This window comes from Gracilinanus agilis, chromosome 4 (genome assembly GCF_016433145.1).
Source record: "Gracilinanus agilis isolate LMUSP501 chromosome 4, AgileGrace, whole genome shotgun sequence".
In the NCBI taxonomy this organism is placed as follows: Eukaryota; Metazoa; Chordata; class Mammalia; order Didelphimorphia; family Didelphidae; genus Gracilinanus; species Gracilinanus agilis.
The window spans coordinates 290786787-290809851 of NC_058133.1; the positions used below are offsets into that span (position 1 = coordinate 290786787).

The 23065-nt window shown below is 37.0% G+C and overlaps 1 protein-coding gene across 1 annotated transcript in view; it reads left to right on the top strand.

Annotated features, from left to right (window-relative positions):
* The window catches only part of LRRC1 (leucine rich repeat containing 1), a 219930-nt gene extending 203959 nt beyond the window's left edge, over window positions 1–15971 (top strand). Inside the window, exons 12-14 of the mRNA XM_044675349.1 lie at window positions 9680–9852; window positions 11781–11917; window positions 14616–15971. Of these exons, the coding sequence (XP_044531284.1) occupies window positions 9680–9852; window positions 11781–11917; window positions 14616–14774 (469 nt within the window). The 3' untranslated portion in view covers window positions 14775–15971. The remainder of the gene's footprint in view (window positions 1–9679; window positions 9853–11780; window positions 11918–14615) is intronic.
* Window positions 15972–23065: the final 7094 nt, after the last annotated feature.

Below are 23065 nucleotides of genomic sequence, written 5' to 3' on the forward strand. Positions count from 1 at the left end.
CCTCACTTTACCCCTTCAGCCTTAGAGTTGTTACTAAGTCATAAAGTAAGGGTTTAAAAGTTTAAAGTAAAAGTTTTAAAAATTGTAATTGTTCATCTCATTCTATATATTCTTCTTTTTTTTTTTTTACTTCACTATTAATTCCTTTCTCCTTTTATAGAAAATAGGACAGGACAGCCCTGGACAGATTATGGAGAGCCCTTAGTGAGGTCTTTATATCCATCCATCAGTGAACAAACTCCTACTGTGCACCTATATATGTGATCCTGGGCAACTCACAGAACCTCTGAGGGCTTTAGTCAACTCTCTAAGACTACAGCTTGGAGAGAATGTGTCTGTCTGCCATTTGTAGAGGAAATGTTTTTATCTTAGAATTCCTCTAATATAATTGATATCACAGTTCTAGTTTGTTCCTTAACCTGGAATACAAAGACAATCCCCATTGCGAGATTGGAGAGATGGGCTCTGAGTGGAGAAAGGTATAAAAATTCATCCTCTTCACAAGACCAGAATAGGACCCATTAAAGTGTAAAATACCCCCATTTAAAAACACTGCCTGGGAAGGAGACCGCATGCTATGATGAAAAGAACAGCGACCTAAAGTCAGGAAACCTAGTACTAGTTTTTTTGTTTTTTAAATTTTATTTTATTGATTAATCTAGTACTAGTTTTGCCACTAACTTGCCACAGGTTGTTGAATAAAACACTTCATCTTTTTGAGGATTCATTTCTTGTTCTATAAAATGAGGGGGTTAAATTTTTCTCTCCGTTCCACCATCTCTTACATCCCATCTTCAACCATTGGCAGCACCAAACCTCCCACCTTCCAGGGCTTTGGCGAGTTGAGAGTAGCTTAGGATGGCCAGGCTCACCTGGACTTTTTATGATTCTAAACATTCATCCCAGACTCTACCCAATCAGTGAAGAAGAGGATCTTTTTGAGGACAGGAACCGTGTTTATCTTTCTTGGTATCCCAACTCTTAACAAAGTGCCTGGCACGGGTTAGGAGCTTAATACGGTTTTATTGGCTGAGTTTAAGGGAGCATTTTAAAGCTAAATCATGGGTAAATGGTTAATGCTACTGTTGCTTTAGAACCATAGAGTTCAGAAGGAGTACTAAGCAATTAGGAGTAACATCACAAGGTCTGTGCCAAGGCCAGAAGGAATAAAATGTGCTCGGAGATTAGGCGGGAGTAGGAAAATTGTGCCGGTCAGGCTTGGGAGCTTGTAAATGATTTAAATCAGTGACCACCAACAAGCGGGACTGATTTTCAACTTTGTCGTAGTGTTGCTAGGGCGTTTCTGACAAGGCTAATGAATAGACCAGCCGATTTAAGGCCTGAAGAGAGTCATTCTAGGGATGGTATTTGAACATGATTCACTTTCCTTAATGGATTTGAGACAGAAAAACTAAACAAAATAAGACAAACTAAACCAGGACCCAAAGGTGAATTAATGGAACCAATTTAAGTTCAGAGGCTACAAAGTAAATGCTTCTCCCCTCCCCACACACCCCAAAAAATACCAGCTTACCTTCCATTTAATAAATTCTTGAACACCATTAATGGTCTTTGATTATCTAAGAACTACTTGGCTTCCTTCCTGAGGAATACTGAACTCTTGGACAAAGGATCGGATGGGGCCCTTCTGGAATGGGCAGCAACAGCTTCCTGTCCTCATACTCTGCATAGTCCAAACAAAACAGTTTGGGCCCCAGCTTTCTTCGTGTGCAAGGCCCTAGACTGGACTATGCAAACCTCTTTTCAGAAAGAAAGCCCTTTCCACTATCAGAAATGGTTTGCATATGAATAGAACTCTGTTTTCACAAGAACTTAAAGTTTACATTTTTATGATGCCTAGACTGGTACAGGAAAGACCAGTTAAAAATTTTTAGTTATATATCTATCTATCTATCTGCCTAGCCAATTGTATTCACACTGCCTGTGCATTAGCAACACAATCTGAGGCAATTAAAAATTTTAATTACAGCTTATTTTATGTGCTCCTATAGAAACTAATAAAATGCATGAGCTTGTAGAAATACTTCACCATGGGAGGTCTTAGGAAGCACACCCAGCAATTTCTGTGTTCTCTCTCAAGCATATAAAAATATGAAATTGCAATGAGGACAGTGCCAGTGACATAGATTCCAAGAGCTTCCCTCCCAAGAGTTTCAGATTTGGAAGAGAATAATAGAGGCATTGAGTCAGGATGCCAATAAATGGGCCACTTTTTTCCCCTCAGTAAGTAATGAACAACAAGAACAAAACAAAATTGTGAAAGGCATAGTGGCTGTAGTCGGAAAGACCCCTGACACTCACTGGTTCTGTGATCTTGGCTGAGTCACTTGACCTTTTGAGAGGCCAGGTTCAAATCCCACCTTTTAACCCTGGACCTGAATTCATAGGATCATAGATTCCAAACTGAGAGGGACTTTAAAGTATATCTAGTCCAGTGCCCTCATTTTTTAAACAGATAAGGGCTAGAGAACTTAAGTGATTTGTTCAAGGTTGTCTAGATTGACAGAGGCAAAATTTAAACCTAGATCCTCTGACTCCCAAATCTGGTGCTTTTTCTACTTTGCCATAAAACAAAGATATTGAACTAGATGGATTCTAAGGTCCCACCAGGTTCAGATCCATGGTCCTATGAACCCAATTGAAGAAGAGTCATCTGAGAGTTCCCTTTGCCAATAAAATCAGAATTCCAGAGCATAAAGTAGAAGGCAGGGATTTAAGCACAGATTTGTTAGCTGTATCCAGCAGGTGGAGAGCATCCCTCTTAACTCTAGAGCTAGTATTTAAGATTTGTAGAGTGGTTTACATATGTGGTTATCTGATTTGATCACCACAACAACTCTGTTTGCAGATTTGCAAACCCCATTTGCCATTTGTTTTACATAGCCTAGTTATCTCACTTGATCCAGAAGGGTGGATGCTATTATTATCATCATCTGCTTTTTACAGATAAGGAAACTGATGTAGATAGAAGTTAAATGACTCCCTGGCTCACATAGCTAGTAAGTGTTTGAGGTAAAATTTGAACTTAGGTCTTCCTACATCCAAAGCCAGCACTATATCCACCTAGCTGGATCTTCCTTTCTTTTCCTTTCTCTTGCTTTGTTTCTTTGTTTCTTAGTTTCTTTGTATCTTTGTTTGTTTGTTTGTTTCTTTCTTTCTCTTTTTCTCTTTTTCTCTCCCTCCCTTCCTTCCTCCCTCCCTTCTGTCCTTCCTTCATTCCTTATTTCCTTCCTTCCTTCCTTCCTTTGTTCCTTCTTTCCTTCCTTCCTTCCTCNAAATACTAGCAAATAAGCTTGTGTGTATTGTTTACTTGGCCCTCTTCTCACTGGGCTCAAGCTGGCACTCTGATTCTTTGCAGGAGGACTGGCGGGTGATTCATCCTAGTCATTAGTGTCAGCCTGGAGTTAGCCAATTATTATAAGAGCTACCTCTCTAGGGAGGCTGTTGCCATATTCTTGGTGGACTTGGCTTTCAGTCTGAAGACTAGTTAGCAACTTTTTTCCAGTCTTCTTCTTAAGCCTTTTGTTTGGGAGTATGGAGGCAGAAAGGCAGAGTTTCTTAGCTAATCTGGAAAGTTATGGGCTTGTTTGAAATAGTTTTCTCTTTTCAATTATATATTTTTATTATATATTTGTATTATTATATAATATATGTTACACATATATATGTAAATATATATATATATATATATATTCAATTATATATTTTTCCTACAAAATTCCTCCTCCGGTGCCTCATTGTGGCATGGGAATGATGTTAGGTTTTTCCTGGGGTCTATATCAAGAAAACATGAGCTTGTTGCCAAGCTCAAATGGTCCTGACAACAGAGTGTATCTGTTTTTTGAAGACCAGCCTAGATAGGTACAGAGAATCTTATTACTAGTAGGTTAATGTTAGTGTCAGAAATGGGAATATAAGGTAGAAAGAATAATGCAGCTTTTAGATTGTGTATGTCAGCATTAATTTAACTCTTCCTCATTAAAATGTAAACTTCCTGAGGGCAAGGACTGTTTCAATTTTGTCATTTTATCCTTAGCACTTAACACAGCTCCTGGCATACAGAAGGTACTTTGTAAATGCTTTTTGGATCTATCAATTATTAGTACTCTTTAAGTGTTCAGTGATCAACTAATTCACATATTACTGGATAAATTAAACCATAACAATAATGACATTTTCATTATAAATGAAACCATAGAGAAACTGTGACTAAATCAGAAGGTGACTCACAGCTTCTTTTTGGAGAAGCAAATAAGGCATGTAAGGGAAGATTTCACTTGTGTGCTTAAAGGGTGAGAGCTTGATACAATGGTGAGAATTTTGGTTTTTAAGATTTGGATTCAAGTCTCAACTCTGATACTTACTACTTTTGTGATATTAAGCAAACTGCTTAATCCCCCTGGGCCTCAGTTTCCTTATTTGTAAAATGAGATGGGAATATATGGTCTTTGAGGTCCCTTCCAATTCTAGATCTATTATCCTTTTTATTTTAAACCCTTACTTGCTGTTTTAGGAACAACTCAAAGTGATAATACATGTATAACCCAGTGGAATTGCTTGTCAGCTCTGGAAGAGGGGAGGGAAAGAACATGCATCATGGAACCATGGAAAAATACTTTAAAAATAAATTAATTAAATTTAAAAGAAAGAAACAACTCAAAGACAAAAGGTCAGGGGGTAGGCAAACGGGGTTAAGTAACTTGCCCATGGTCATGTAGTTAGGAAATATCTGAGGCCAGATTTGAACTTAGGTTCTCCTGACTCCGGGCTCTATCCACTGTGCCACCTAATTGCCCCTTATAACTCCTTAGAGCATTGTTTCATTGACTCTTTGGTCATTTGTCCTTGAAGTTATAATGTACATAAGCCAAAGGACTACTCAGAATATAACCTCAGACCAAGCATTGCCAGACGTGATGGTAAAACCTGTTACCAGATTGGTGAAGGTTGGTGGATCGCTTGAGCTCTGGAGTTCTGAGCTGCAGGACATTAAGGCAATTGAGTGACATGCTAAATCTAACAGCAATATGATGAAGCCCCAGAAAAAGGGAAGGGTGACACTATCAGGATGCCTAAGGAAGAGCAAATAACTCTAGATCAGAAACAAAGCAGGTCAAAGCTTCAACGTCAGTCATTATGGGGATCAGGCCCATGCGAGACCTCTGCACTTCTAGTCTGGACAAAAGAAGGAGACTCTGTCTACAATTAAAAAATATATAATAATAACATTCCTCAAACCAAGTCATTATTTGCGTACTGATGTTATCAAGCAGCAGGAATCAATGACACCATGTTGGAATATTATGGTTCAGAATTACAGGGGAAAAGAGGCCAAATGCTGATAGCCTATAAAACACTTCCCACATATGATGAATATTTTCTTCCAGAAGAGAGTTGAAATCACATAAAAAAGAACTTTTTCAAAAAAAAAAAAAAGAAATCTATTATTTTGACAGACAGGAAATGAGAGGCGATTGATGGAGGAGTCATTTCTGAGTCAGCTTTCTTCATATCATAGCTCATTAGAACAAAGGTAAAGCATCTGAACCATACCAGTAAAAAAAAAATGGAAATTTGAAAGGTGATTCTGTAGTACAGTTAGAACAGTTCAACCTCATTTATTCAAGCAAACAAACAACTCAAAAAAATGGAAAGTAGAAAAAAGGAATGACATCATTTTGAGCTAACTCCATTTCCTAATGAAGTTAACTGCATCAAGAAAGGCCAAAAGATGCTGAAAACTGCTGGAACCAATGAAAGAAAGGTGACTGGCAACCCAAGATTTCACAAAGTACTATCTGTAGTTTATCACATCTTAAGACAGTTGTCTGAAAAGTTACAAAGAATATAAGATTTCTTTTTTTAAATTGTTGATTAAAAAAAATCTCACCACTTATTTGGGAGAATAAAGTCACAGCCCTCAAGTTTTTCCAGCAAAGTGCATCTCAGAGCACATACTGAGATCTTGAAGTTTCCTTGTTTATCGACTCTCTGATTATCAGTGGGACAACAAGGGATGAAGCAGAAATAAAATTAGATAACATTTGAAAAGTGTTTAACACAGTGCCTGGCACATTTTAAATATTTAATAAATGTTTATTCCATTTTATTCCAAAATATATATCCATTAAAGATGTTTGGCTCTTTTGAGGAGAAAGCCCTACGTGGACTTTGAGTAGATAAGAGATTCATTCCTCTTAGATCAATGTAGTCAAATTAAAATAAAAGAGATCTCTGCATAACACATATTGATTTAGGAAACAACTAATTAATATTATCTATGTGATATTTATATTATTATATTTATGTTATATTTCCCAATTGCTTTTTACTAATTCAGCCTTCACTAGAGAGTTTTATTAGTTTAGCCAGTGAAAGTTTGATATAACTTTGACATCATTACTTCTGAGAATTATGATCTGATTCTATCAAGCCTATAGTGCTATAATATCTCCCTAAGAAATTCAGCACCTAGATGGCTCTGTGGAGAGAGCACTGACCCTGAAGTCAGGAAGACCTATCTGAGACACTTTCTAGCTGTGTTATCCTGGGCAAGTCACTTAACCTCTGTTTGCCTTGGAGGCAGCTGTTTGGTACAGTGGAAGGAGCACTGGACCTAGAGTCAGAAAGACTTGAATTCAAATCTGACCTCAGACACCTATTAGCTGTGTGACCCTGGCCAAGTCACTTAATCTTTGTTTGCCTTAATCCACTGGAGAAGGAAATGGCAAAACCATTCTGTCTTTGCCAAAAAAACCCCAGAGGAAGTCACAAAGACCTGAACTCAACTGAACAACAATGAAATTCAAGACCATTCAAAAGAGTCCAATCTAACATTCCATAAGGAAATACCAAATGAATGAAGAATGCCTATTGTCTAGGCTATGGCATGTATCTAGATGACCTATTGACTTTATCCCTATATCCATTTTGGATAAACATTGCAGATGGACCATGAAGATGAGAGCTGGCTGAATTGCATTTAGGAAACTGCATAATGCTATCAGTAATCCCAAACTTTTCCAACAGACAAGATTACCTTACTTAAGCACTAGTATTCTAGTGATGCTATATTACCACAAATGATTGAACACTGCAGTCTCCAAAGAGTCAAAAATTGCAGTTGTTCCCCAAAAAATAGACACATGGTGGATGTAAGACTGCAGTTTATTACCAGTAATTCATGAAAGAAGTGATATAGATAAAAGAGATTATCAAGGAAATGGCCAGTTGCAAGGGGCAAATAGCTAAAATGCTGCATGATACCCACAGAATATCTGAATTCCTAGAGAAAGACCTCCAGCATGTCAACTAGATGGATGATCTTTGGAAAGGCATGGGCAAGAGTTGCATAAGATGAGAAGATATGGGTGTGTTGTCTTCTGTTATCTTTTAGAGTCAGCATCCCTATCATTAAGATCACAATTCCATTAAACTGTTTAATTTTTATCTCTGTAATATGAAAGGAGGTATTTAATTTTTTATAATTTAAATGGTTGAAGAGATGGAAGTTTTCTTTTTCCTAAGACCTTGTCATTTTCAGCAGTTTGGAAAGTGATAGGATATAATAGATCTTCTGTTTAGTGTACAGCTAAAGCCTGTAACAAAGCACAATCGTACAAAATAGTAATTGGCACCAAAAATAACTGTTCCTTCTCACTGAACAAAACAAGGAAAGTTTTTTAAGTACTTTTAAGTGTTTGTACTTTAAAAAAAGAAGATATTTAAATAAATGACTTTACTGGATTGATTAAAATGACTTATATCAATGAACTTATATATGCAAATAATACCTTGGAAAGTTTTTCCAAAAAATGTTATAGAAATTCTTATGGACATTATAATTTTTTCTTCTAAAATATACTTATCACTATCTCTAGCTTTTCTCCTTATCCAAATATCACTAGTCCAGTTTCTCCTTTGGAAACTATCACTATTAAAACAGGCATTTAATTTGAAGTAATAACATTTTTTTTAAATTTCTGCTTTTTCCCCTTTATTCTTCAAAGTGACTTCTTAAATTTTTCATGTTTTCCTTTATTCAGAATAATTTTAAAGAATTCTAGGTGAATAGAGAACTCTGGTTTCTTTACTCTGAGGGCTCATGATTCAAAGCTGCACTCTTAATGACAATAGAGGGATAGTAGATAGAGTAGGATCCTCCCTTGTATCGAAGAAATCTTTAAAGACACTAACAGCTCTAAATTTTTGAAGTGTGTATGTTCTGGCTATGTATAGTCAACTGCCTCCTAAAATATGGGATATAGGAACTTATCAGAGGTTATTCTAAAATGAAGACAATTGAAACTGTGAAGCCAAGTAGTTAATGGGAACTTTCTCTTAGTATATATTCAGATACTTATTTTAATAAGTACTTATGAACCACATATGTTAATAAGGGGGGGGCCTGGATACATCACCTTTCATCACATTTCACTTTTTTGCTTGGTGCTATTAGGGAAGGGCAGTGAGAAGAAAACTTAAGACCAGAAACTTCTTGAAGCCACTATGGCAAAACTGCTGAAGCTTATACTTTCATTAGGATTTTTCTTCTCTCAATATACACTCCCCTAAATAGCTTAGGACTTTCCTTCAACCCCATCCCTTCTTTTCCTATTTTCTTTCCCTTTCTGCCTCCTTTCTCTTCCTTTTTCTTCCCATCATCCTCATCAGTAAGCATTTATTAAGTGTTTGCTACATCAAAAGAGCTGTGCTAACTGTTAAGAATACAGAGCAAGGTACAGTCCTTGTCGTCAATTTGCACCCATTTTAATGGAGGAGACAATTTGCAAACAACTATGTCTTTATAAGATATATACATTTTAATTAGACATCATCTCTGAGGGGAGGCAATTGCAGAGGGAGGGAAGAAAGATAGAAAGGGTTAGGGAGCCCTCAGAGGGGGATTGGAGCTGAGTCTTGAAAGAATCTAGGAGGGAGAATTTTTCAGGCATGGGGGACAGACAGTGGACAAGTACAGTTGAGAAAGGAAGTATTTTCCTGTCTTCCCTTTTTCCAATCTTCCCTTTCCTTCTCTTTTTCCTATTCCTTCCCTTCCCGACTCTCCCTTTTCTCTTCTGCTCCCCCTCCTTTCTCTTAACTTTCCTTCTTACCTCCTTCCTTATCCCATTTCCTCCCTTTTTTCTTTTCCCATTCCTTTCCCATCTTTTCTTTCTCTTCCTTTCCTTCCCACCTGTCCTTTACCTTCATTTCCTTCCTCTCTTTTCACTCATCCCTTCCTCTTTCCCTTTTCTCATTTGCCCATTCCCCCCATTTAATTGTCTTCTTCCCCTAGCTTCCCCTTAGCAACTTCTATAACAAGACATATCTGTCTTGAAACTGGCTAAATCTTTTCTTTCTTTTGCCTTGTCTTGAATTGCTGCTGAGCCCTGAAATAGCTCTGAGGTGGGTGGGAAGCTGAGCAAAAGCTTCCATAGATAACCACCTAGGGAGACACTAACCCTAAATAATTGGGCCAATGCTCTTGTCTATGTTCCGCTGCTTATAAATGAAGCTTGACTTGAAGGTCTCTTCTTCTTGCTCTTGGGAAGCTGACTGCAAGTGACCCTCTGGTTGTTTATGTTTGGTTTAACTATTAGGAGTTGCTTAAAATAATTTGTTAAAATGAAGGTCATGACAAATATTTCCTTTCAACCAGATTATTGCATCTGCCTTTATCCCTGACTAACTTGAAGTTAAAGGCTTTGTGGCTGTCTGACAACCAGTCCCAGCCTCTGCTTACGTTCCAGACTGACACAGACCATGAAACAGGAGAAAAAATCCTAACTTGTGTTTTGCTTCCTCAACTGCCTTCTGAACCCAGTTGCCAAGGTAAATATAATTTAAGCATTATTTCCACCTTGACACAGGACTGACCAAACATCCTGCTTCATCTTGTAGCACTCTTCCAACATCCAGGTCCAGTGAGGTATATAATTTCAGGTGTTCTTTTGGGACGAGCCCCTCCTTCCCTGACACGCATCCCTTATCCGCTTGGTAATGCATGAAGTTCTTCAGAGTCCAAAGCCTTTCATTCCAGAATTAGGTTTGAGGTTTAAAAGAAATGTGATGAGGAGGCAGCTAGGTGACTCAGTGGATTGAGAGCCAGGCTTAAAGATGTGAGGTCCAGCTTTCAAATCTAACTGTGTGACCCTGGGCAAGTCACTCAACCACTGTGGCCTAACCTTTGCCATTCTTCTGCCTTGCAACAAATCCATGGTATTGATTATAAAACAGAAGGATAGAGTTTAAAATGTACATATATATATAAATTTTATATGTAATTCATGTAATATATATTTATATGTATATTATATTTATAGTTTTTAAAATGTTTTAATTTAATTTTTTTAAATTTTTAAAGAAAAAGAAATGTGATTTTCCTTAGGAAGTTACATGGTAACAAATTAATATGAGAGAGCAGATTTTGAATAGGAAAAATATGTGAATATTGAGTTCTGAAGAGGCATAAGATGCAATAAATACTTAAAAAGGGAATTGGAACCTCCCATAACCATCTTTTTAACTTTTTTGCATAGAATCTACTTTGCCTCTGTCATCTTAAAAAAAATCAGCTTGAAAAGAAAATGGCAGACTACTCTAGATCTTTGCCAAGAAAATCTCAAAAGGAATCACAAAGAGTCAGACATGACTGAAAAAGCAATATAGCAACAAAATTCCTTATATGTAAAATGAAGATAATTGGAGATCCTTGTAGCATCAAAGTCCCAGTAATATTGTGAAAAAAGCTTTTTATAAAATTATAAATATGATAGAATTTTTTTAAGTGTGAGGAGGCAGTTCATACCTGCTAAATTGATCTTATTTTCTAATGGTAACTAAATAGCCAAAAAGGGGCTTTGCCCTCCTTTTCAGGAGTTATATACTAGTTCAATTAATGATTTGAAACCTGTTTTCCTTTATGCTGGTTGGCTTTTTGAGTTGAGCCCAATGAAGAACATAATGAATGTTGGAAGTGTAATAATTAAAAATTTGGTTGCCAAATGTAATAGTTAAAATTTTGGTTTGACAAAAATAATAATGTTGAAAGAAAAGAATTGTGGTTGCCATATATAAAATTAACTTCTTAAGTCAAAATGTTGTTAGTAATTCTTAATAATTTAATTTAATATAAATATAGTAAAAGGAAGGAAATGTATGAGGGAAGTAGAAAATATTTCCTAGCCTACCACCCTATAACTCCTATCTGAAGAAATTCAACTCACTCCCCAACAAAGTTCCAATTTCCACATGGAAGTCCAGTAGGCTCTTCAATAAGGGTCTCACCAGCATAAGCCTCTTCCTTCAGCTCTATTCACTACACCCAACCTATGCAGCACAGAAACCTTCTTCAGCCTGACTCACTATTGTATCTTGGAAAAGAGCCTCGCAGAATGAATCACAGAAAAAGCCTTCTCTTCAACTGAATTCCTCCTAAAAATGCAATCTCAGGAGTCCTTGGGCTGGCTTTTTATTAGTATTTTCTCCATGTCACTTCCTGTCTCTCCCACTTCACAGGAACCAATCATAGCGTCCCAATTTGCCTAGAACTGTCTAGGGGTGGGGGACAGTGTCTGTGGTCTTTGGGGATGTGAACTTTCTTTGTTAATGACTTATTAAATGTTAAATAGTGATACTTTAAGTTCTTGATTGATTAACTTAAAATAGACAAAGGGAATAAAAATTCCCTTTCACAGAAGGCAGTGGCCACCTGAGTTGACAAGCTTTTGGTTTAATCTGTTCTTTTGCCATCCCTACAGAGAACTTGCCCCGCTGCGGGGCACTGGAAAGCTTAGTCAATGAAATGTCAGATGAAACATGGAACGAACGGGCCGTCAACAGAGTCAGTGCAATCCGATTTTTGGAAGATGAAAGGGATGAAGAGGATAACGAAATGGTACGTTCTTCAAATGAACAGTATCTCTTGGTACATAAGGAAGTTCAAAGCTGGAAGCTAAATGGCTAATAACCCATTTCCTTTATTTTAAAACAATGTCTCTCATCTCTGGGGCTTGGCAATCATTTTTAGGGAACAGCAACAATCTGTCATTTTTCCATTCTTATTTAATCTTTCCATTCTCAACACAGAGATGCTGCTTTGCAAAGTGGTAAATAAGGCTAAGTATTCTATTAAAAAAAGAATTTCAGGTTAAGGATTTATTTTTCATTTTTATTTTTTGTTTATTTCAGCCTTCTTTTTCTTAGAACCTATTTGGTTTGGATTTCCCCTCCAATTCCCAACAAATTATGAACCTTCTTTAATGTTCTCCCTGTAGCATAGGATGAGTTCAGTCTCATTCCATTAATCTTGCTTCCTGTTATACCAAGTGTCTTTCTTTCTATTCTGCAACCAATTTACCTTGGCCATAGTGTGGCGTATTCATAATTATGGCAGAATTGGCACCTTACAAATGTGTAATTAGAATTCTCTCTCCAGGGACTCTCTTTCCCAGCATCCCAGTTGCGTATCTACATTGTGTACTCACGTAGGGAAGATATAAGTTTTGTGTAGCTCCTCCCTCTCGCTCTCTTTTCCCATGAACACAGTTTGTGGAGGTTGCGGGAGAGCCAGGCAGGAGAATTTTACCCACATGGTTTTGCATTAGGCTTTATACTTTTGTTCTTTTATTTCTTCTACTTCAAGTGATTTCTAATAAATCTTATAAAATACAATACTTGGAGTTATTGTATATTAATTTAAATTTTACACAAACTTTTCAGTAGAAATTTCAGTATTGAAAAGCTCCAGTTACCTATATTTATGCTATCTGAATGAAATCACTGTTTGAGAGTCATTAGCATGGGTTGGCTTTGAAGGAACAATGTTCTGAGGCAGGTGAGAAGAAAAAAAGGAGGGAATAAGTACTATAATAAAATGTGGCATCTTCTATGTGTCAAGCGCTATGCTAAGTACTTTATAGATATTTTCTCATTTGATCTTCTCAACCCTGCAGGGTAGGTGCTGTTATTATCCCCATTTTACAGTTGAGAAAACTGAGGTAGACAGTGGTTAAGTGACTTGCCTAAAGTCACATAGCTAGTGAGTGGTCTTCCTAACAAGAGACTTTTTATTCTCTCTACCTATTTGTCTTTGAGCATTTAGAGTCCCACAGAGGGAGAGTGATGGTTCTTTAGTTCTTTTTGGTGGTGCTCATGTTCTTTATTACAAAATGAAGACCATAAATTCAGCAAAAAAAAAAAAAAAAAAAAGATGTAAGATGTAAGTTATGGACAGTTAAGTGAGATACCAGCCAAAAGAAAATAATCCATTAATAGCTTCTCTTTATTTTATTATTGTCTAGGTTTAAAGTAATTGTTTTATTAATGGCATCTCTTTTTCCAAAAGTCCCCTTCAGAATTACTTTAATATCCTCTGATTGTTTGAAGGCATTGTGGCCAAGTGAATAGGGAGCTAGCCTCAAGACCAAGAGGTACCAGGGTTCAAATACCACCTCTGATGCATATTGGTTGAATAAGTGGCCAAATCACTTAGCTTCTGTATGCTCCAGGGAGCTCTCTGAAAATTATAAAGAAAGTGCTGACTGGGATGGTTAGGAAGATTATCCTTACATCAATGAAATTATAGGTCTAGCTCCCATCTATCTGGCTATTATTCTCATCTTCCAGTTTCATAAGTGTAGACATTTTCTTACTCTTAAGTAATCCAGTACACAAGCTTACATTGATTCTGAAAAAGAAATTACAATTGACAATATACAAAAATGAATTTTCTTCCCCTGCCAAAAGCCTAAAGATGAGAGGCCAGACCCCATAAAGTACCATAATTTTAATTTAGAAGTAATTTCTCCCCTTAAGAATTCTTTTCCCACTCTTCTCCCATCCCTCTATCTCAGGCAATGATTTTATTGAGAAAATTTCTTTTTCCACTTTTAAAAATTGTTCAGCTCATATATTTTAGCACCCACTGTATCTGATATTCTACCCTACTGCTTTTTTTCTCCCCTTCACATTAGTTACTTTTTAACATCTCTTTTTTCCTCATAGTAAACCTTTCTTAACTGACTAGTCCACATTCCTACTGTTGAGCTTCCATTAATCATCAGGAAAACTGTTGATAATAAGGGAAAATCATTCAGGCTTGGGTACAGTGGGGCTGCATTTCAGTTTATGCTTAAATACTATTCTCCAAGAAGGTTATATTTGGTGTTTAAAAAAAAAGTAATGGATGTCTTTTGTTTTTCCAGCAACTAGATTTCTCTCTGTCTACCTTCCCATTCCCCCTCCTAGTGAGCTACCTATTTTAACAAAGAATTAAAAATGAGGGAGAAAAAAGCTTAGCAAAATTAACCAGCACATGGGAAAAAATAGAGTATTTTATGCAGTGTTCCATGTTTGTAGACCTCCTTTTCCTCTGCAAAGAAGACTGGGAGATACTTTTCAGTCCTCTTTTTTAAGGCCAGAGTTGGCCATTATAATTTCACAGTGTTCAGTTTTCATCATTTTGTCATTCTTTTGAATTTCTTTGACAATACTTAAATGCAAAAGGCCCCAAAGCCTGTGCCCTCCTTTTTTTTTTTCTTAAGAAAATGAAGTAAAGACAAAAAAACGCTCATACTGCTGTTTGTTTTTTTCAGAGAACACTTCTAAGGCGAGCCACTCCACACCCAGGAGAGTTAAAGAGTATGAAAAAGACAGTGGAGAATTTACGGAATGACATGAATGCTGCAAAAGGACTGGATTCGAACAAAAATGAGGTCAATAATACCTTTGACAGAGTGACCACTTCTGTGTAAAGCCTCCAAGTTTTTACCTCCTGTGTCTTCCCCTGCTGTCGAAATGGTCCTGTCTTCCAAGGAATCTCTCATCCAGCCCTTTGTCTTAACCAGATCCTGACCCATCATCTCCTTGTACCGCCTAGTGGAGGGTGCTGCTGTCTCGAAGGAAGTGCCTTATACTAACCAGTCGTGGCACCAGTAATCTCCAGATAATATATTTTTAATGGATTTTTGGTCACTTTTAATGAGTAGAATACACTACTGTACAACTTCACTTGTCATTGTTGTCCTACGTTGGGGGAAGGAGGGATTTTGACCCTCTCCCCCACAGTGCTGGGATATTTTAGACCCAGGTATACTTGGACCTACTGATGAAAGATATAGTTTTATGTGAAAAAAAAAAAAAGATACTTTTTTAAACATTTTTTGGCAGCTCAGATGGTGTAAATTTTAAAATTTTGTATAGACATTTCATAAGAAAATTATGTATTTCTTTTTTGTTGTTTTATCTGGAAAACGGTACATATTTTACTATTTGTGTGGGGGGTAGGGTGGGGAGGGAAAGACAGTCCTGAAGTATTCATTTGTATTTGTACCACCCAGTTGTGCCTTAATGTATGTCCTGTTGTATGTCAAACCAGTCCTAAACAATGGCATCCCTAAGAGGAGAAATTAGTCTGGGATGGGGATGCACTTTTTTAGCCATGTTTGTCTTAAATTGTTTGTTTGTTTTTTTAACCAAGAGGGTAGGAAGTTATTAAGAGAGACGCCTGAATTAGAAATCATATCTGTTTGATTACCTGAGAGATGAGCCCACAGGATTAAACTTCTACTGTTTGATTACTTATACTTTAAAACTTTTCACAAAGACAGTGTCTTAATTGTTAGAATGCGGTGAGGTTGCTCTTGCTGGTAAGGCTTGTGCCATTTGTAAAAGAGAATGGAACAGGAAGCACAGTAGGAGATTGGTTCAGGGTACATTAGGAGAACAAGTAAATGTACCACAGAGGAAAGCATGATGCTATTGAAAAAGGCTTCAGAGGTTTTATATCCAGATATAAAACCATAATAAAGCAGAAACCGTATAACTATACCAGAGCAACATTGGTGTCATTATGAGTGCAATTTAATTTGAAAATAATTTGTTGGGAAGGTAACAAAATGCTGTAAAAGACGTTGAATAAAGTAGCCAGTTATATTTTGGAGCAGGCAGACATGGGGAAGGGATGTGTGTGTGTGTGTGTGTGTGTGTGTGTGTGTGTGTGTGTGTGCGCGTGCGCACGCACACACGCTCTTTTGTCTGTTAATTTCTGCAAGAGATTGTGTAAAAAGTGATGAATATTTTAAGCCACCACCATTTATAACATGGTTTATGACAAGAGGTTGTGATATGCGTCACTCGCCTTGATAGAATCATAGCCTTTTGAAAGAACTGAAGGACATGTTATTTTTTTGGGGGGGAGGGAGAAAAGGGAAAATATTATGGACTACAGTTAAGATGGAAATGAATGCTGCCAAATGGCTAAAAGACATCAGTGGAATCAAATTATCTCACTAATGAAGTCAACTCAGCCTGGACAATGGCATCCAAGACTTTTTTTTGGGCATGAATGTATCCAGGTATATTTTTTAGTGAGCTGCTTTTCTTAAAGATTTATTTGGTTTTGCTCTTCTAATGAGCCAGTTTCACTACCCAAGACATATGTTGGTTTTAAATTTAGGCACCTAAAGTTAATGCTCACATAACTCGGTCACCAGGTGGTAGGAGCATTTGACTTCAGCTTTCTGTTGGACTCACTGACCCATGAGAGAGAACATCATTCTAATCTTGGATTCTTTACCCATCTTGTTCCAACTAATCAAATGAAATAATATGTTTCTACTACTATAAATTTCTTTATTATTTAATCTGTCTTTATAAAGGTCTTAAAAAGCAACAACTAGGTATTTATTGAATTGCATGTACTCTGGCAAAGAGGTTCCAAGCCATTTCTGCAGCCTACTCTTGGAAAAGGTTTGGTGCTTCTGCTGTGCTGTGTTGTACCATGTCATGCTCTACTTGTTTCCACTCTTGCTTTTGGTGGATGAATAGAAACTTTTGGTCAAACACAAGGAGACAGCTTGTATTTTGGCTTCTATGGTTAAAATTTTGTGAGAATGATGTCATGAGCATGTTGTTTTTTATCAGTCGATCAATTTATTTAAAAAGAAAAATCATTTTGATTCCAAAGCCATTTTGTTTGTTTTGTTTTTTAAATAAAAATCCTCTACTCTTCATTACTCATTGAATCATGGGTATAGTAGATTGGAGAAGGATGAGATCCTTCTATTCCTTTTATGTTTAAACGTTTGGGACAGTTTCATGTTCTACTATTTTTACCTGCATTCCTGCTAGGAGGAGAAAGACCAAATCTACAAAGGTATCGATTTGGTTGGTCAGTGACTATAACTGTCTATGCAGAGAGGAGTTGGAAGCCCTTATGACAGTGTTAAAAGGGGGCATGTGAAGGTGGCTCAATGGATAGAAAACTAGACTTGGAGATAGGAAGTCCTGGATTAAAAACTGGCCTCATATACTTTCTAACTGTGTGATCATGGGCGAGTCATTTAACCCCAATTGCCTAGCACTTGCTGCTTTTCTGCCTTGGAACCAATATTTAGAATTGATTATTCTAAGACAGAAATTAAGGGTTTAAAAAAAGGCAGCAATTCTAAATATATATATATACATATATATATGTATATATTTACTAAAATACTAAAATAGAATATACAGTAATCAACTAGGTAAGATTATAAGGAAAATACTCTTGCTAGGATGATATATAGTAGATGGTAAATCTTAAGGATGTATGGCAGGATTGAGAACTGGTGACTTCTGCTAGTTTTGACTCAAATGCCAAAGATTCCTGGCCTTTTATTAGTTCAGACTGTTATTGAACAGTTTTAGTGGCATCATTCTGTCTCTTTAGCATTTCCTACGGGAAGAGGAAGAGCATAATATGTGACCTAAAATGCTTCCTGGTTTTGTGTAGGTGAAAGATGTGAACAGCCAAAAAAGAGGCTAACATTGCCATATCTGTTCACCCCTCTTATCTTTATCTCCCATTTACATGGAAGGAAATAGCATCCCCATCCCAAACAAACAAACCACCTAAGGAAGTAGAACTATAAACATTAGAGTGGGTGTTCTTAACCTTTTCTGAGTGGGGTGGGGGGCCTGTGTTATGGAACCCTTTGGCAATCTAGTAAAGCCTGTAGATGACTCTTCAGAATGATCTTAATGGATAAAATATATAGGGTTACAAATAAAACCAATTATATTCAAAGATAGTTATCAAAATATTTTTTAAGTTCATAGAAGCCCATGCATTAGTTGAGAGAGTAAGTAAAAAATGTTAGTGGAAATGGGGCTAGGAAAGAAAACTGGAAGCCATGGCATATTTGCCTTAGACCCACATGGTTTAATTGTTTTCATACTGGAAAATTCAGAGGCATGCTACATAGCCCTAAACTTTTCATTTTGTCAGGTTCACTGTCAGGAGGTAAAATATTCTAAGTAGAAGATCAACCACCAACTTTGTGCTAAAATCCTTCTGCCATCTCTTGGAAAATCTACCACACCCAAGGGGGTTAAAAAAAAAACCCATAATGAAAAAGGTGGAAGGTGGAAGAAAAAAAAAATCTGGAATTGACAGGAAGTTCTCTGAACAAGTAAATCTCAATCTTGGTCCAGAGACTGACAACCCTGCTATGGGAAAAGTTAGTGACTCAATATAGGGGATAGTTGTGCAACACTTTTATAATGAGGGACTGTTTATTGTGTAGATGCTCATTAGTAAAAGGAAAGAGGGTCTAATCTCGGCAAATTAAGAGGTGATTACCATGAGGAATTCAAAATCTCCATTCAGCTGTTGGTATTGGCCAACTTTTACAAGAGACATTCTCAATGAAGCCAGATTAACAGCAGGAGGCAAAAAATTGCCATGCTAGAAAAAGCAATGACCTGGATAAGCCATAAAAATGAATAAGCACCAAATGATTAAGAATGTATACAATTAATTCTAGCTTAGAATGCTTACTTCCTTTGAAAAATATATGGTTAATTTGGAACTGATTTGTCCAAGCAGGTCAACATCCTCTTAGTTCCCTCCCTTTATTTTCTAAGCATTATTCTGTCAAGGAATGCAAATTATATAATAACCTAGCCAAAACATAAACAGGAAGCTATAAAATATGCTGTTACACATTCTAAAAATAGGGATAGGGACTGGACCTATGATTTCATTATTATTAAAGAACTTCCAGGTGAGGAAATGAATTCAGAACAAGTCAGCACCTCCTCTGCAACTTGGAGTTACCCAGAGCACTTAGAAAATGTGATTTGCCTAGAATCATATATCTAGGATATGTCACAAGTGGAATTTGAACCAATCTTCCTGAGTTCCAAATCAGTCAATAAATATTTATGAAGTGCCTTCTATGTGTCAGGCACCTTGCTAAGTGCTGAGGATACAAAAAGAGATAAAAGACAGTCCCTGCCCTTAAGGAAGCTACCTCACAAGCTAAAAAAAAACGGCAAAAATGAAGCAAACTGAAAAGAATGAGGGAAGTGGGGAGTGGAAGGATACCCAGCCCAGAGGCAAGAGCAAAGAACTTCAGTGAGTGAAAATGAGTTGGCTGTCCTGGGTGCCCTACTTAGGTGGGGAAATCTCAGGGGGATCTCTCCAGTGTTCACCCTGCCAATCCCACAGAGGGAGGGACCACTGTGGCAAAAAAAAAAAAAAAAAAAAAAAAAAATACTAGGGAGGGTGTGAGTTTTAGAACTGATGTGATCTTGTGGGATGATGACCAAGGTAAAGATTCTAGAACTTCACCATTTCCAAAACTAAACTGTTAAAGCTTGTTATAGGGTGGACTATGTTCTGATTTATCTGTGCCCTTGAGCTCATAATCTTTATAATATATAATATCACATATATTATAATTATATATATGTATATAATAAAATAATAAATGTAGCCTTTGCCACAGGTAAAAATGATATATGATGGAATCAGGGCAGAACATGGTTGGGAAGGAAGTAGTAGTGATCTAGTATTTATATACTTTTTTAAGGTTTGTAAAGTACTTTACAAATATTATTAAAAATCCTGAGAGGTAGATGCTATTATTATTATCACCGTTTTTCTGATAAGGAAACTGAGGCTTGGGAAGTTAGGCAACTTCCTCAGAGTTACACAGCTGTTTAAGTGTTCAGGGACAGACTTGAACTCAGGTCTTCCTGACTCTGGAGTCAGTGCTCTATCCACTAGCCACCTAGCTGTCCAACTAAGGAAGAAGAGCTGGGGCAGCCTTTAAGATAAATTTGATTCTGTATCTGAGAAAATATAATCATTATTAGAATACCCCTCCAGACTTCCTCCTCCCTTTTTACTACTCTTATTTCCTTAATCTTTTTGAAGCCCAAAGCCGCATTGGAAAGAGAAGAGATATGGGAAGTAAGGAAGTAGCCTTTGCTACTACATCACATAGTGAAAAATCATGGGGTGCAGTAGTTAGGGGAAGACTGAAGGGGCAATTGATAGCATAGTGGATAGAGAGCTGGACCTGGAGTCAGGAGGACCTGGGTTCAAATTTGACCTCAAACAATTCCTAACTTTGTGCTCCTGGGCTAGTCATTTAACCCCCTTTGTTTAGTTCTTACCACTCTTCTGCCTTGGAACCAACACACAGTATTGATTCTAAGACAAGGTAAGAGTTTTTAAAAAGTAGAAGACTGGATATTTTATGTTTAGGGACCTATGTTTTGCTTTATAGCTAATTTTTTCCCCATCTCACTTTCTGCCATTTCTTTGATTTCTTTGTACATTTTTATGATAACATGGTGGAAAGGGGGACAAATGATAGATGATATCACTACATTATTGATCTATCTTTAGCCATTTTTATTCTAGTAAGATCACACACACACACAAAGGATTAACCAAATTGTTTTACTTTACTTCTTTTCTATCATTTTATTTTCTCCTCCCTCATCTGTTCTCTCTTTGAAACCTTTCCTTGCTTTGGGATCTATTCCAGGAAAGACCCACAGATGTAAGAAACTGATCAATCAAGAGATATTGACTAAGAGCCAGTTTCATTTGGGTTTCCTTTGGGAGAAAAATATCGAGGGACCACTCCATTTCACAGGAATCCTTTCTTTACTTTTATTTATTTATTTTTTTAAAAGTAGACAGCTAGGCTGAAAAAGGAAACTGAATAAAACAGCCTGATCCAATAGCTTTTGTTTAACATAGGCTACATGGAGTGCTTGGAGCTCACCATTGGGATCTGACAATGGGCCAGGAGGGTCATGTAATCCTAAACTAAGAGATTGGGACAGTGACCAGGACGCCCATGGAAGGTCTTTTGCCAAAACCTGGTGAGTTCTATTGGGCAAGAATCTGATTAAGCTAATGCTAGAAGCTGCTTTCTTTGGATGCCTCAGCATTTTTTCTAAACTCATAAGAATAACAGGCTATTCTTTCTAACAGACTATCCTTTCTATACAAAAGACTGTGTTACTGATTCAAACCCAGGAGGGGAAACATTTCAAGTTGGCTTTTAGAGTTGTAGGATCACTATTGATCTATCCCTTATCCAGTGGTTCCCAAACTTTTTTGGCCTACCGCCCCTTTTCCAGAAAAAATATACTTAGCCCTCTGGAAATTAATTTTTTAAAAATTTTAATAGCAATTAATAGGAAAGATAAATGCACCTGTGCTCTCCTGGATCACTGCAGCACCCACCAGGGGGCAGTGGCACCCACTTTGGGAATCACTGCCTTCTACCCTTGTTAAGTTGGTCCCTGTGACCAGTAGCTCACATCTGTGAAATGGCAGGCCCAAGTTAGGGCCATGGTCCTATTGCCCCCTCTCCCCCAATAAAAGAATATTTTAAATTATTTGATGATAAGTATTCTGACAAACTTTCTAGGTTCCCTTTGTTGTTCAGTCATTTTGGTCATATCTGATTCTCTTCATAACCTCCATTTGGGATTTTCTTGGCAAAAATACCAGAGTGGTTTGCATTTCTTCTCCAACTCACTTTAAAAATGAGGAAACTAAGACAAACAGGGTTTAGTGACTTGCCCAGAGTCCCAAAGCTAGTATCTGAAGCCAGATTTGAATTCAGAAAGATGAGTCTTTCTGAGTCTAGACTTCACATTCTATGTACTATACCACCTAACTACCATATTAAATGGCATGAAATTTAAAAGTAATTGAGAATGGAAATTATTCCTCATTAGTGAATGAGAATTCATTTGTATACATTTCACTATTATCTGAAGTGACCATATATCTAGTAAATGAATTCCCAGAAATAATCCCAAAATGGTTAGTAATAATTAATGAGTTGTTGGCAAATCTAAAGGGATTGTGAGTGATTTTTTAAAATCTTTTTTTAAATCTATACCATAGTGTAGTAAAAAGAATGCCTAACTCAGAACTAGAAAGCCTAAATTCTAAGTCTTAGCTTCACTAGTTCATTAGTTGTATGTCCTTGTGTAAACCAAATGACCTCTTCAGGCCAGTTTTCTTCTCCGCACATTGAATACTCTTTATGTTACGTACTTTCACATGCTTTTTATGAGGATCAAATGAGGTGATATGAGCCAAGCACAGTGCTTGACACATGGCATTGTTGTGTTTGACTCTCCCTGACCACATGGACCACTGCACTCCAATGCTGTCCATGGGGTTTTCTGGGCAAAGACATTAGAATGGTTTGCCATTTCCTCCTCCAGATGATTAAGGCAAACAAGAAGTTAAGTGACTTGACTAGGGTATCACAGCTAGTAAGTGTTTGAGATCAAATTTGATCCTCCAAACCCATAGATCCATTTATTGAGTCACCTACCTGCCTGGACACACAGAAGTGTTTCTTGCTCAATTGGGCAAAGAACTTTTGACTCAACAAAAGAAGTATTTATTTAAACAGGTATCTTGCTTGGAGCTGAGGATACAAAATCATGAATTGAAATAACTTGCCCACAAGGAGATGACATTCTTCTTTGTAGCCATAGGCCACTGAATAAATGGACTCAATTTTAATTTGCCTCCCTCTTTAAGAATAGGTAAATAATGAAAAATTCTAAATCAATAATGCTGTGATAGTTTACTCTTCAAGGGAGATCAATGGTGAAGGTGGTCATGGTGGTAATGTAATGGCTGTGAAAAGGGAAGAAGTTAAGATTTATGTATTCATTTTTAAAAATTTACCTAATATCTTAGAATCTATAGTTTCCAAGGCAGAAGAGCAGT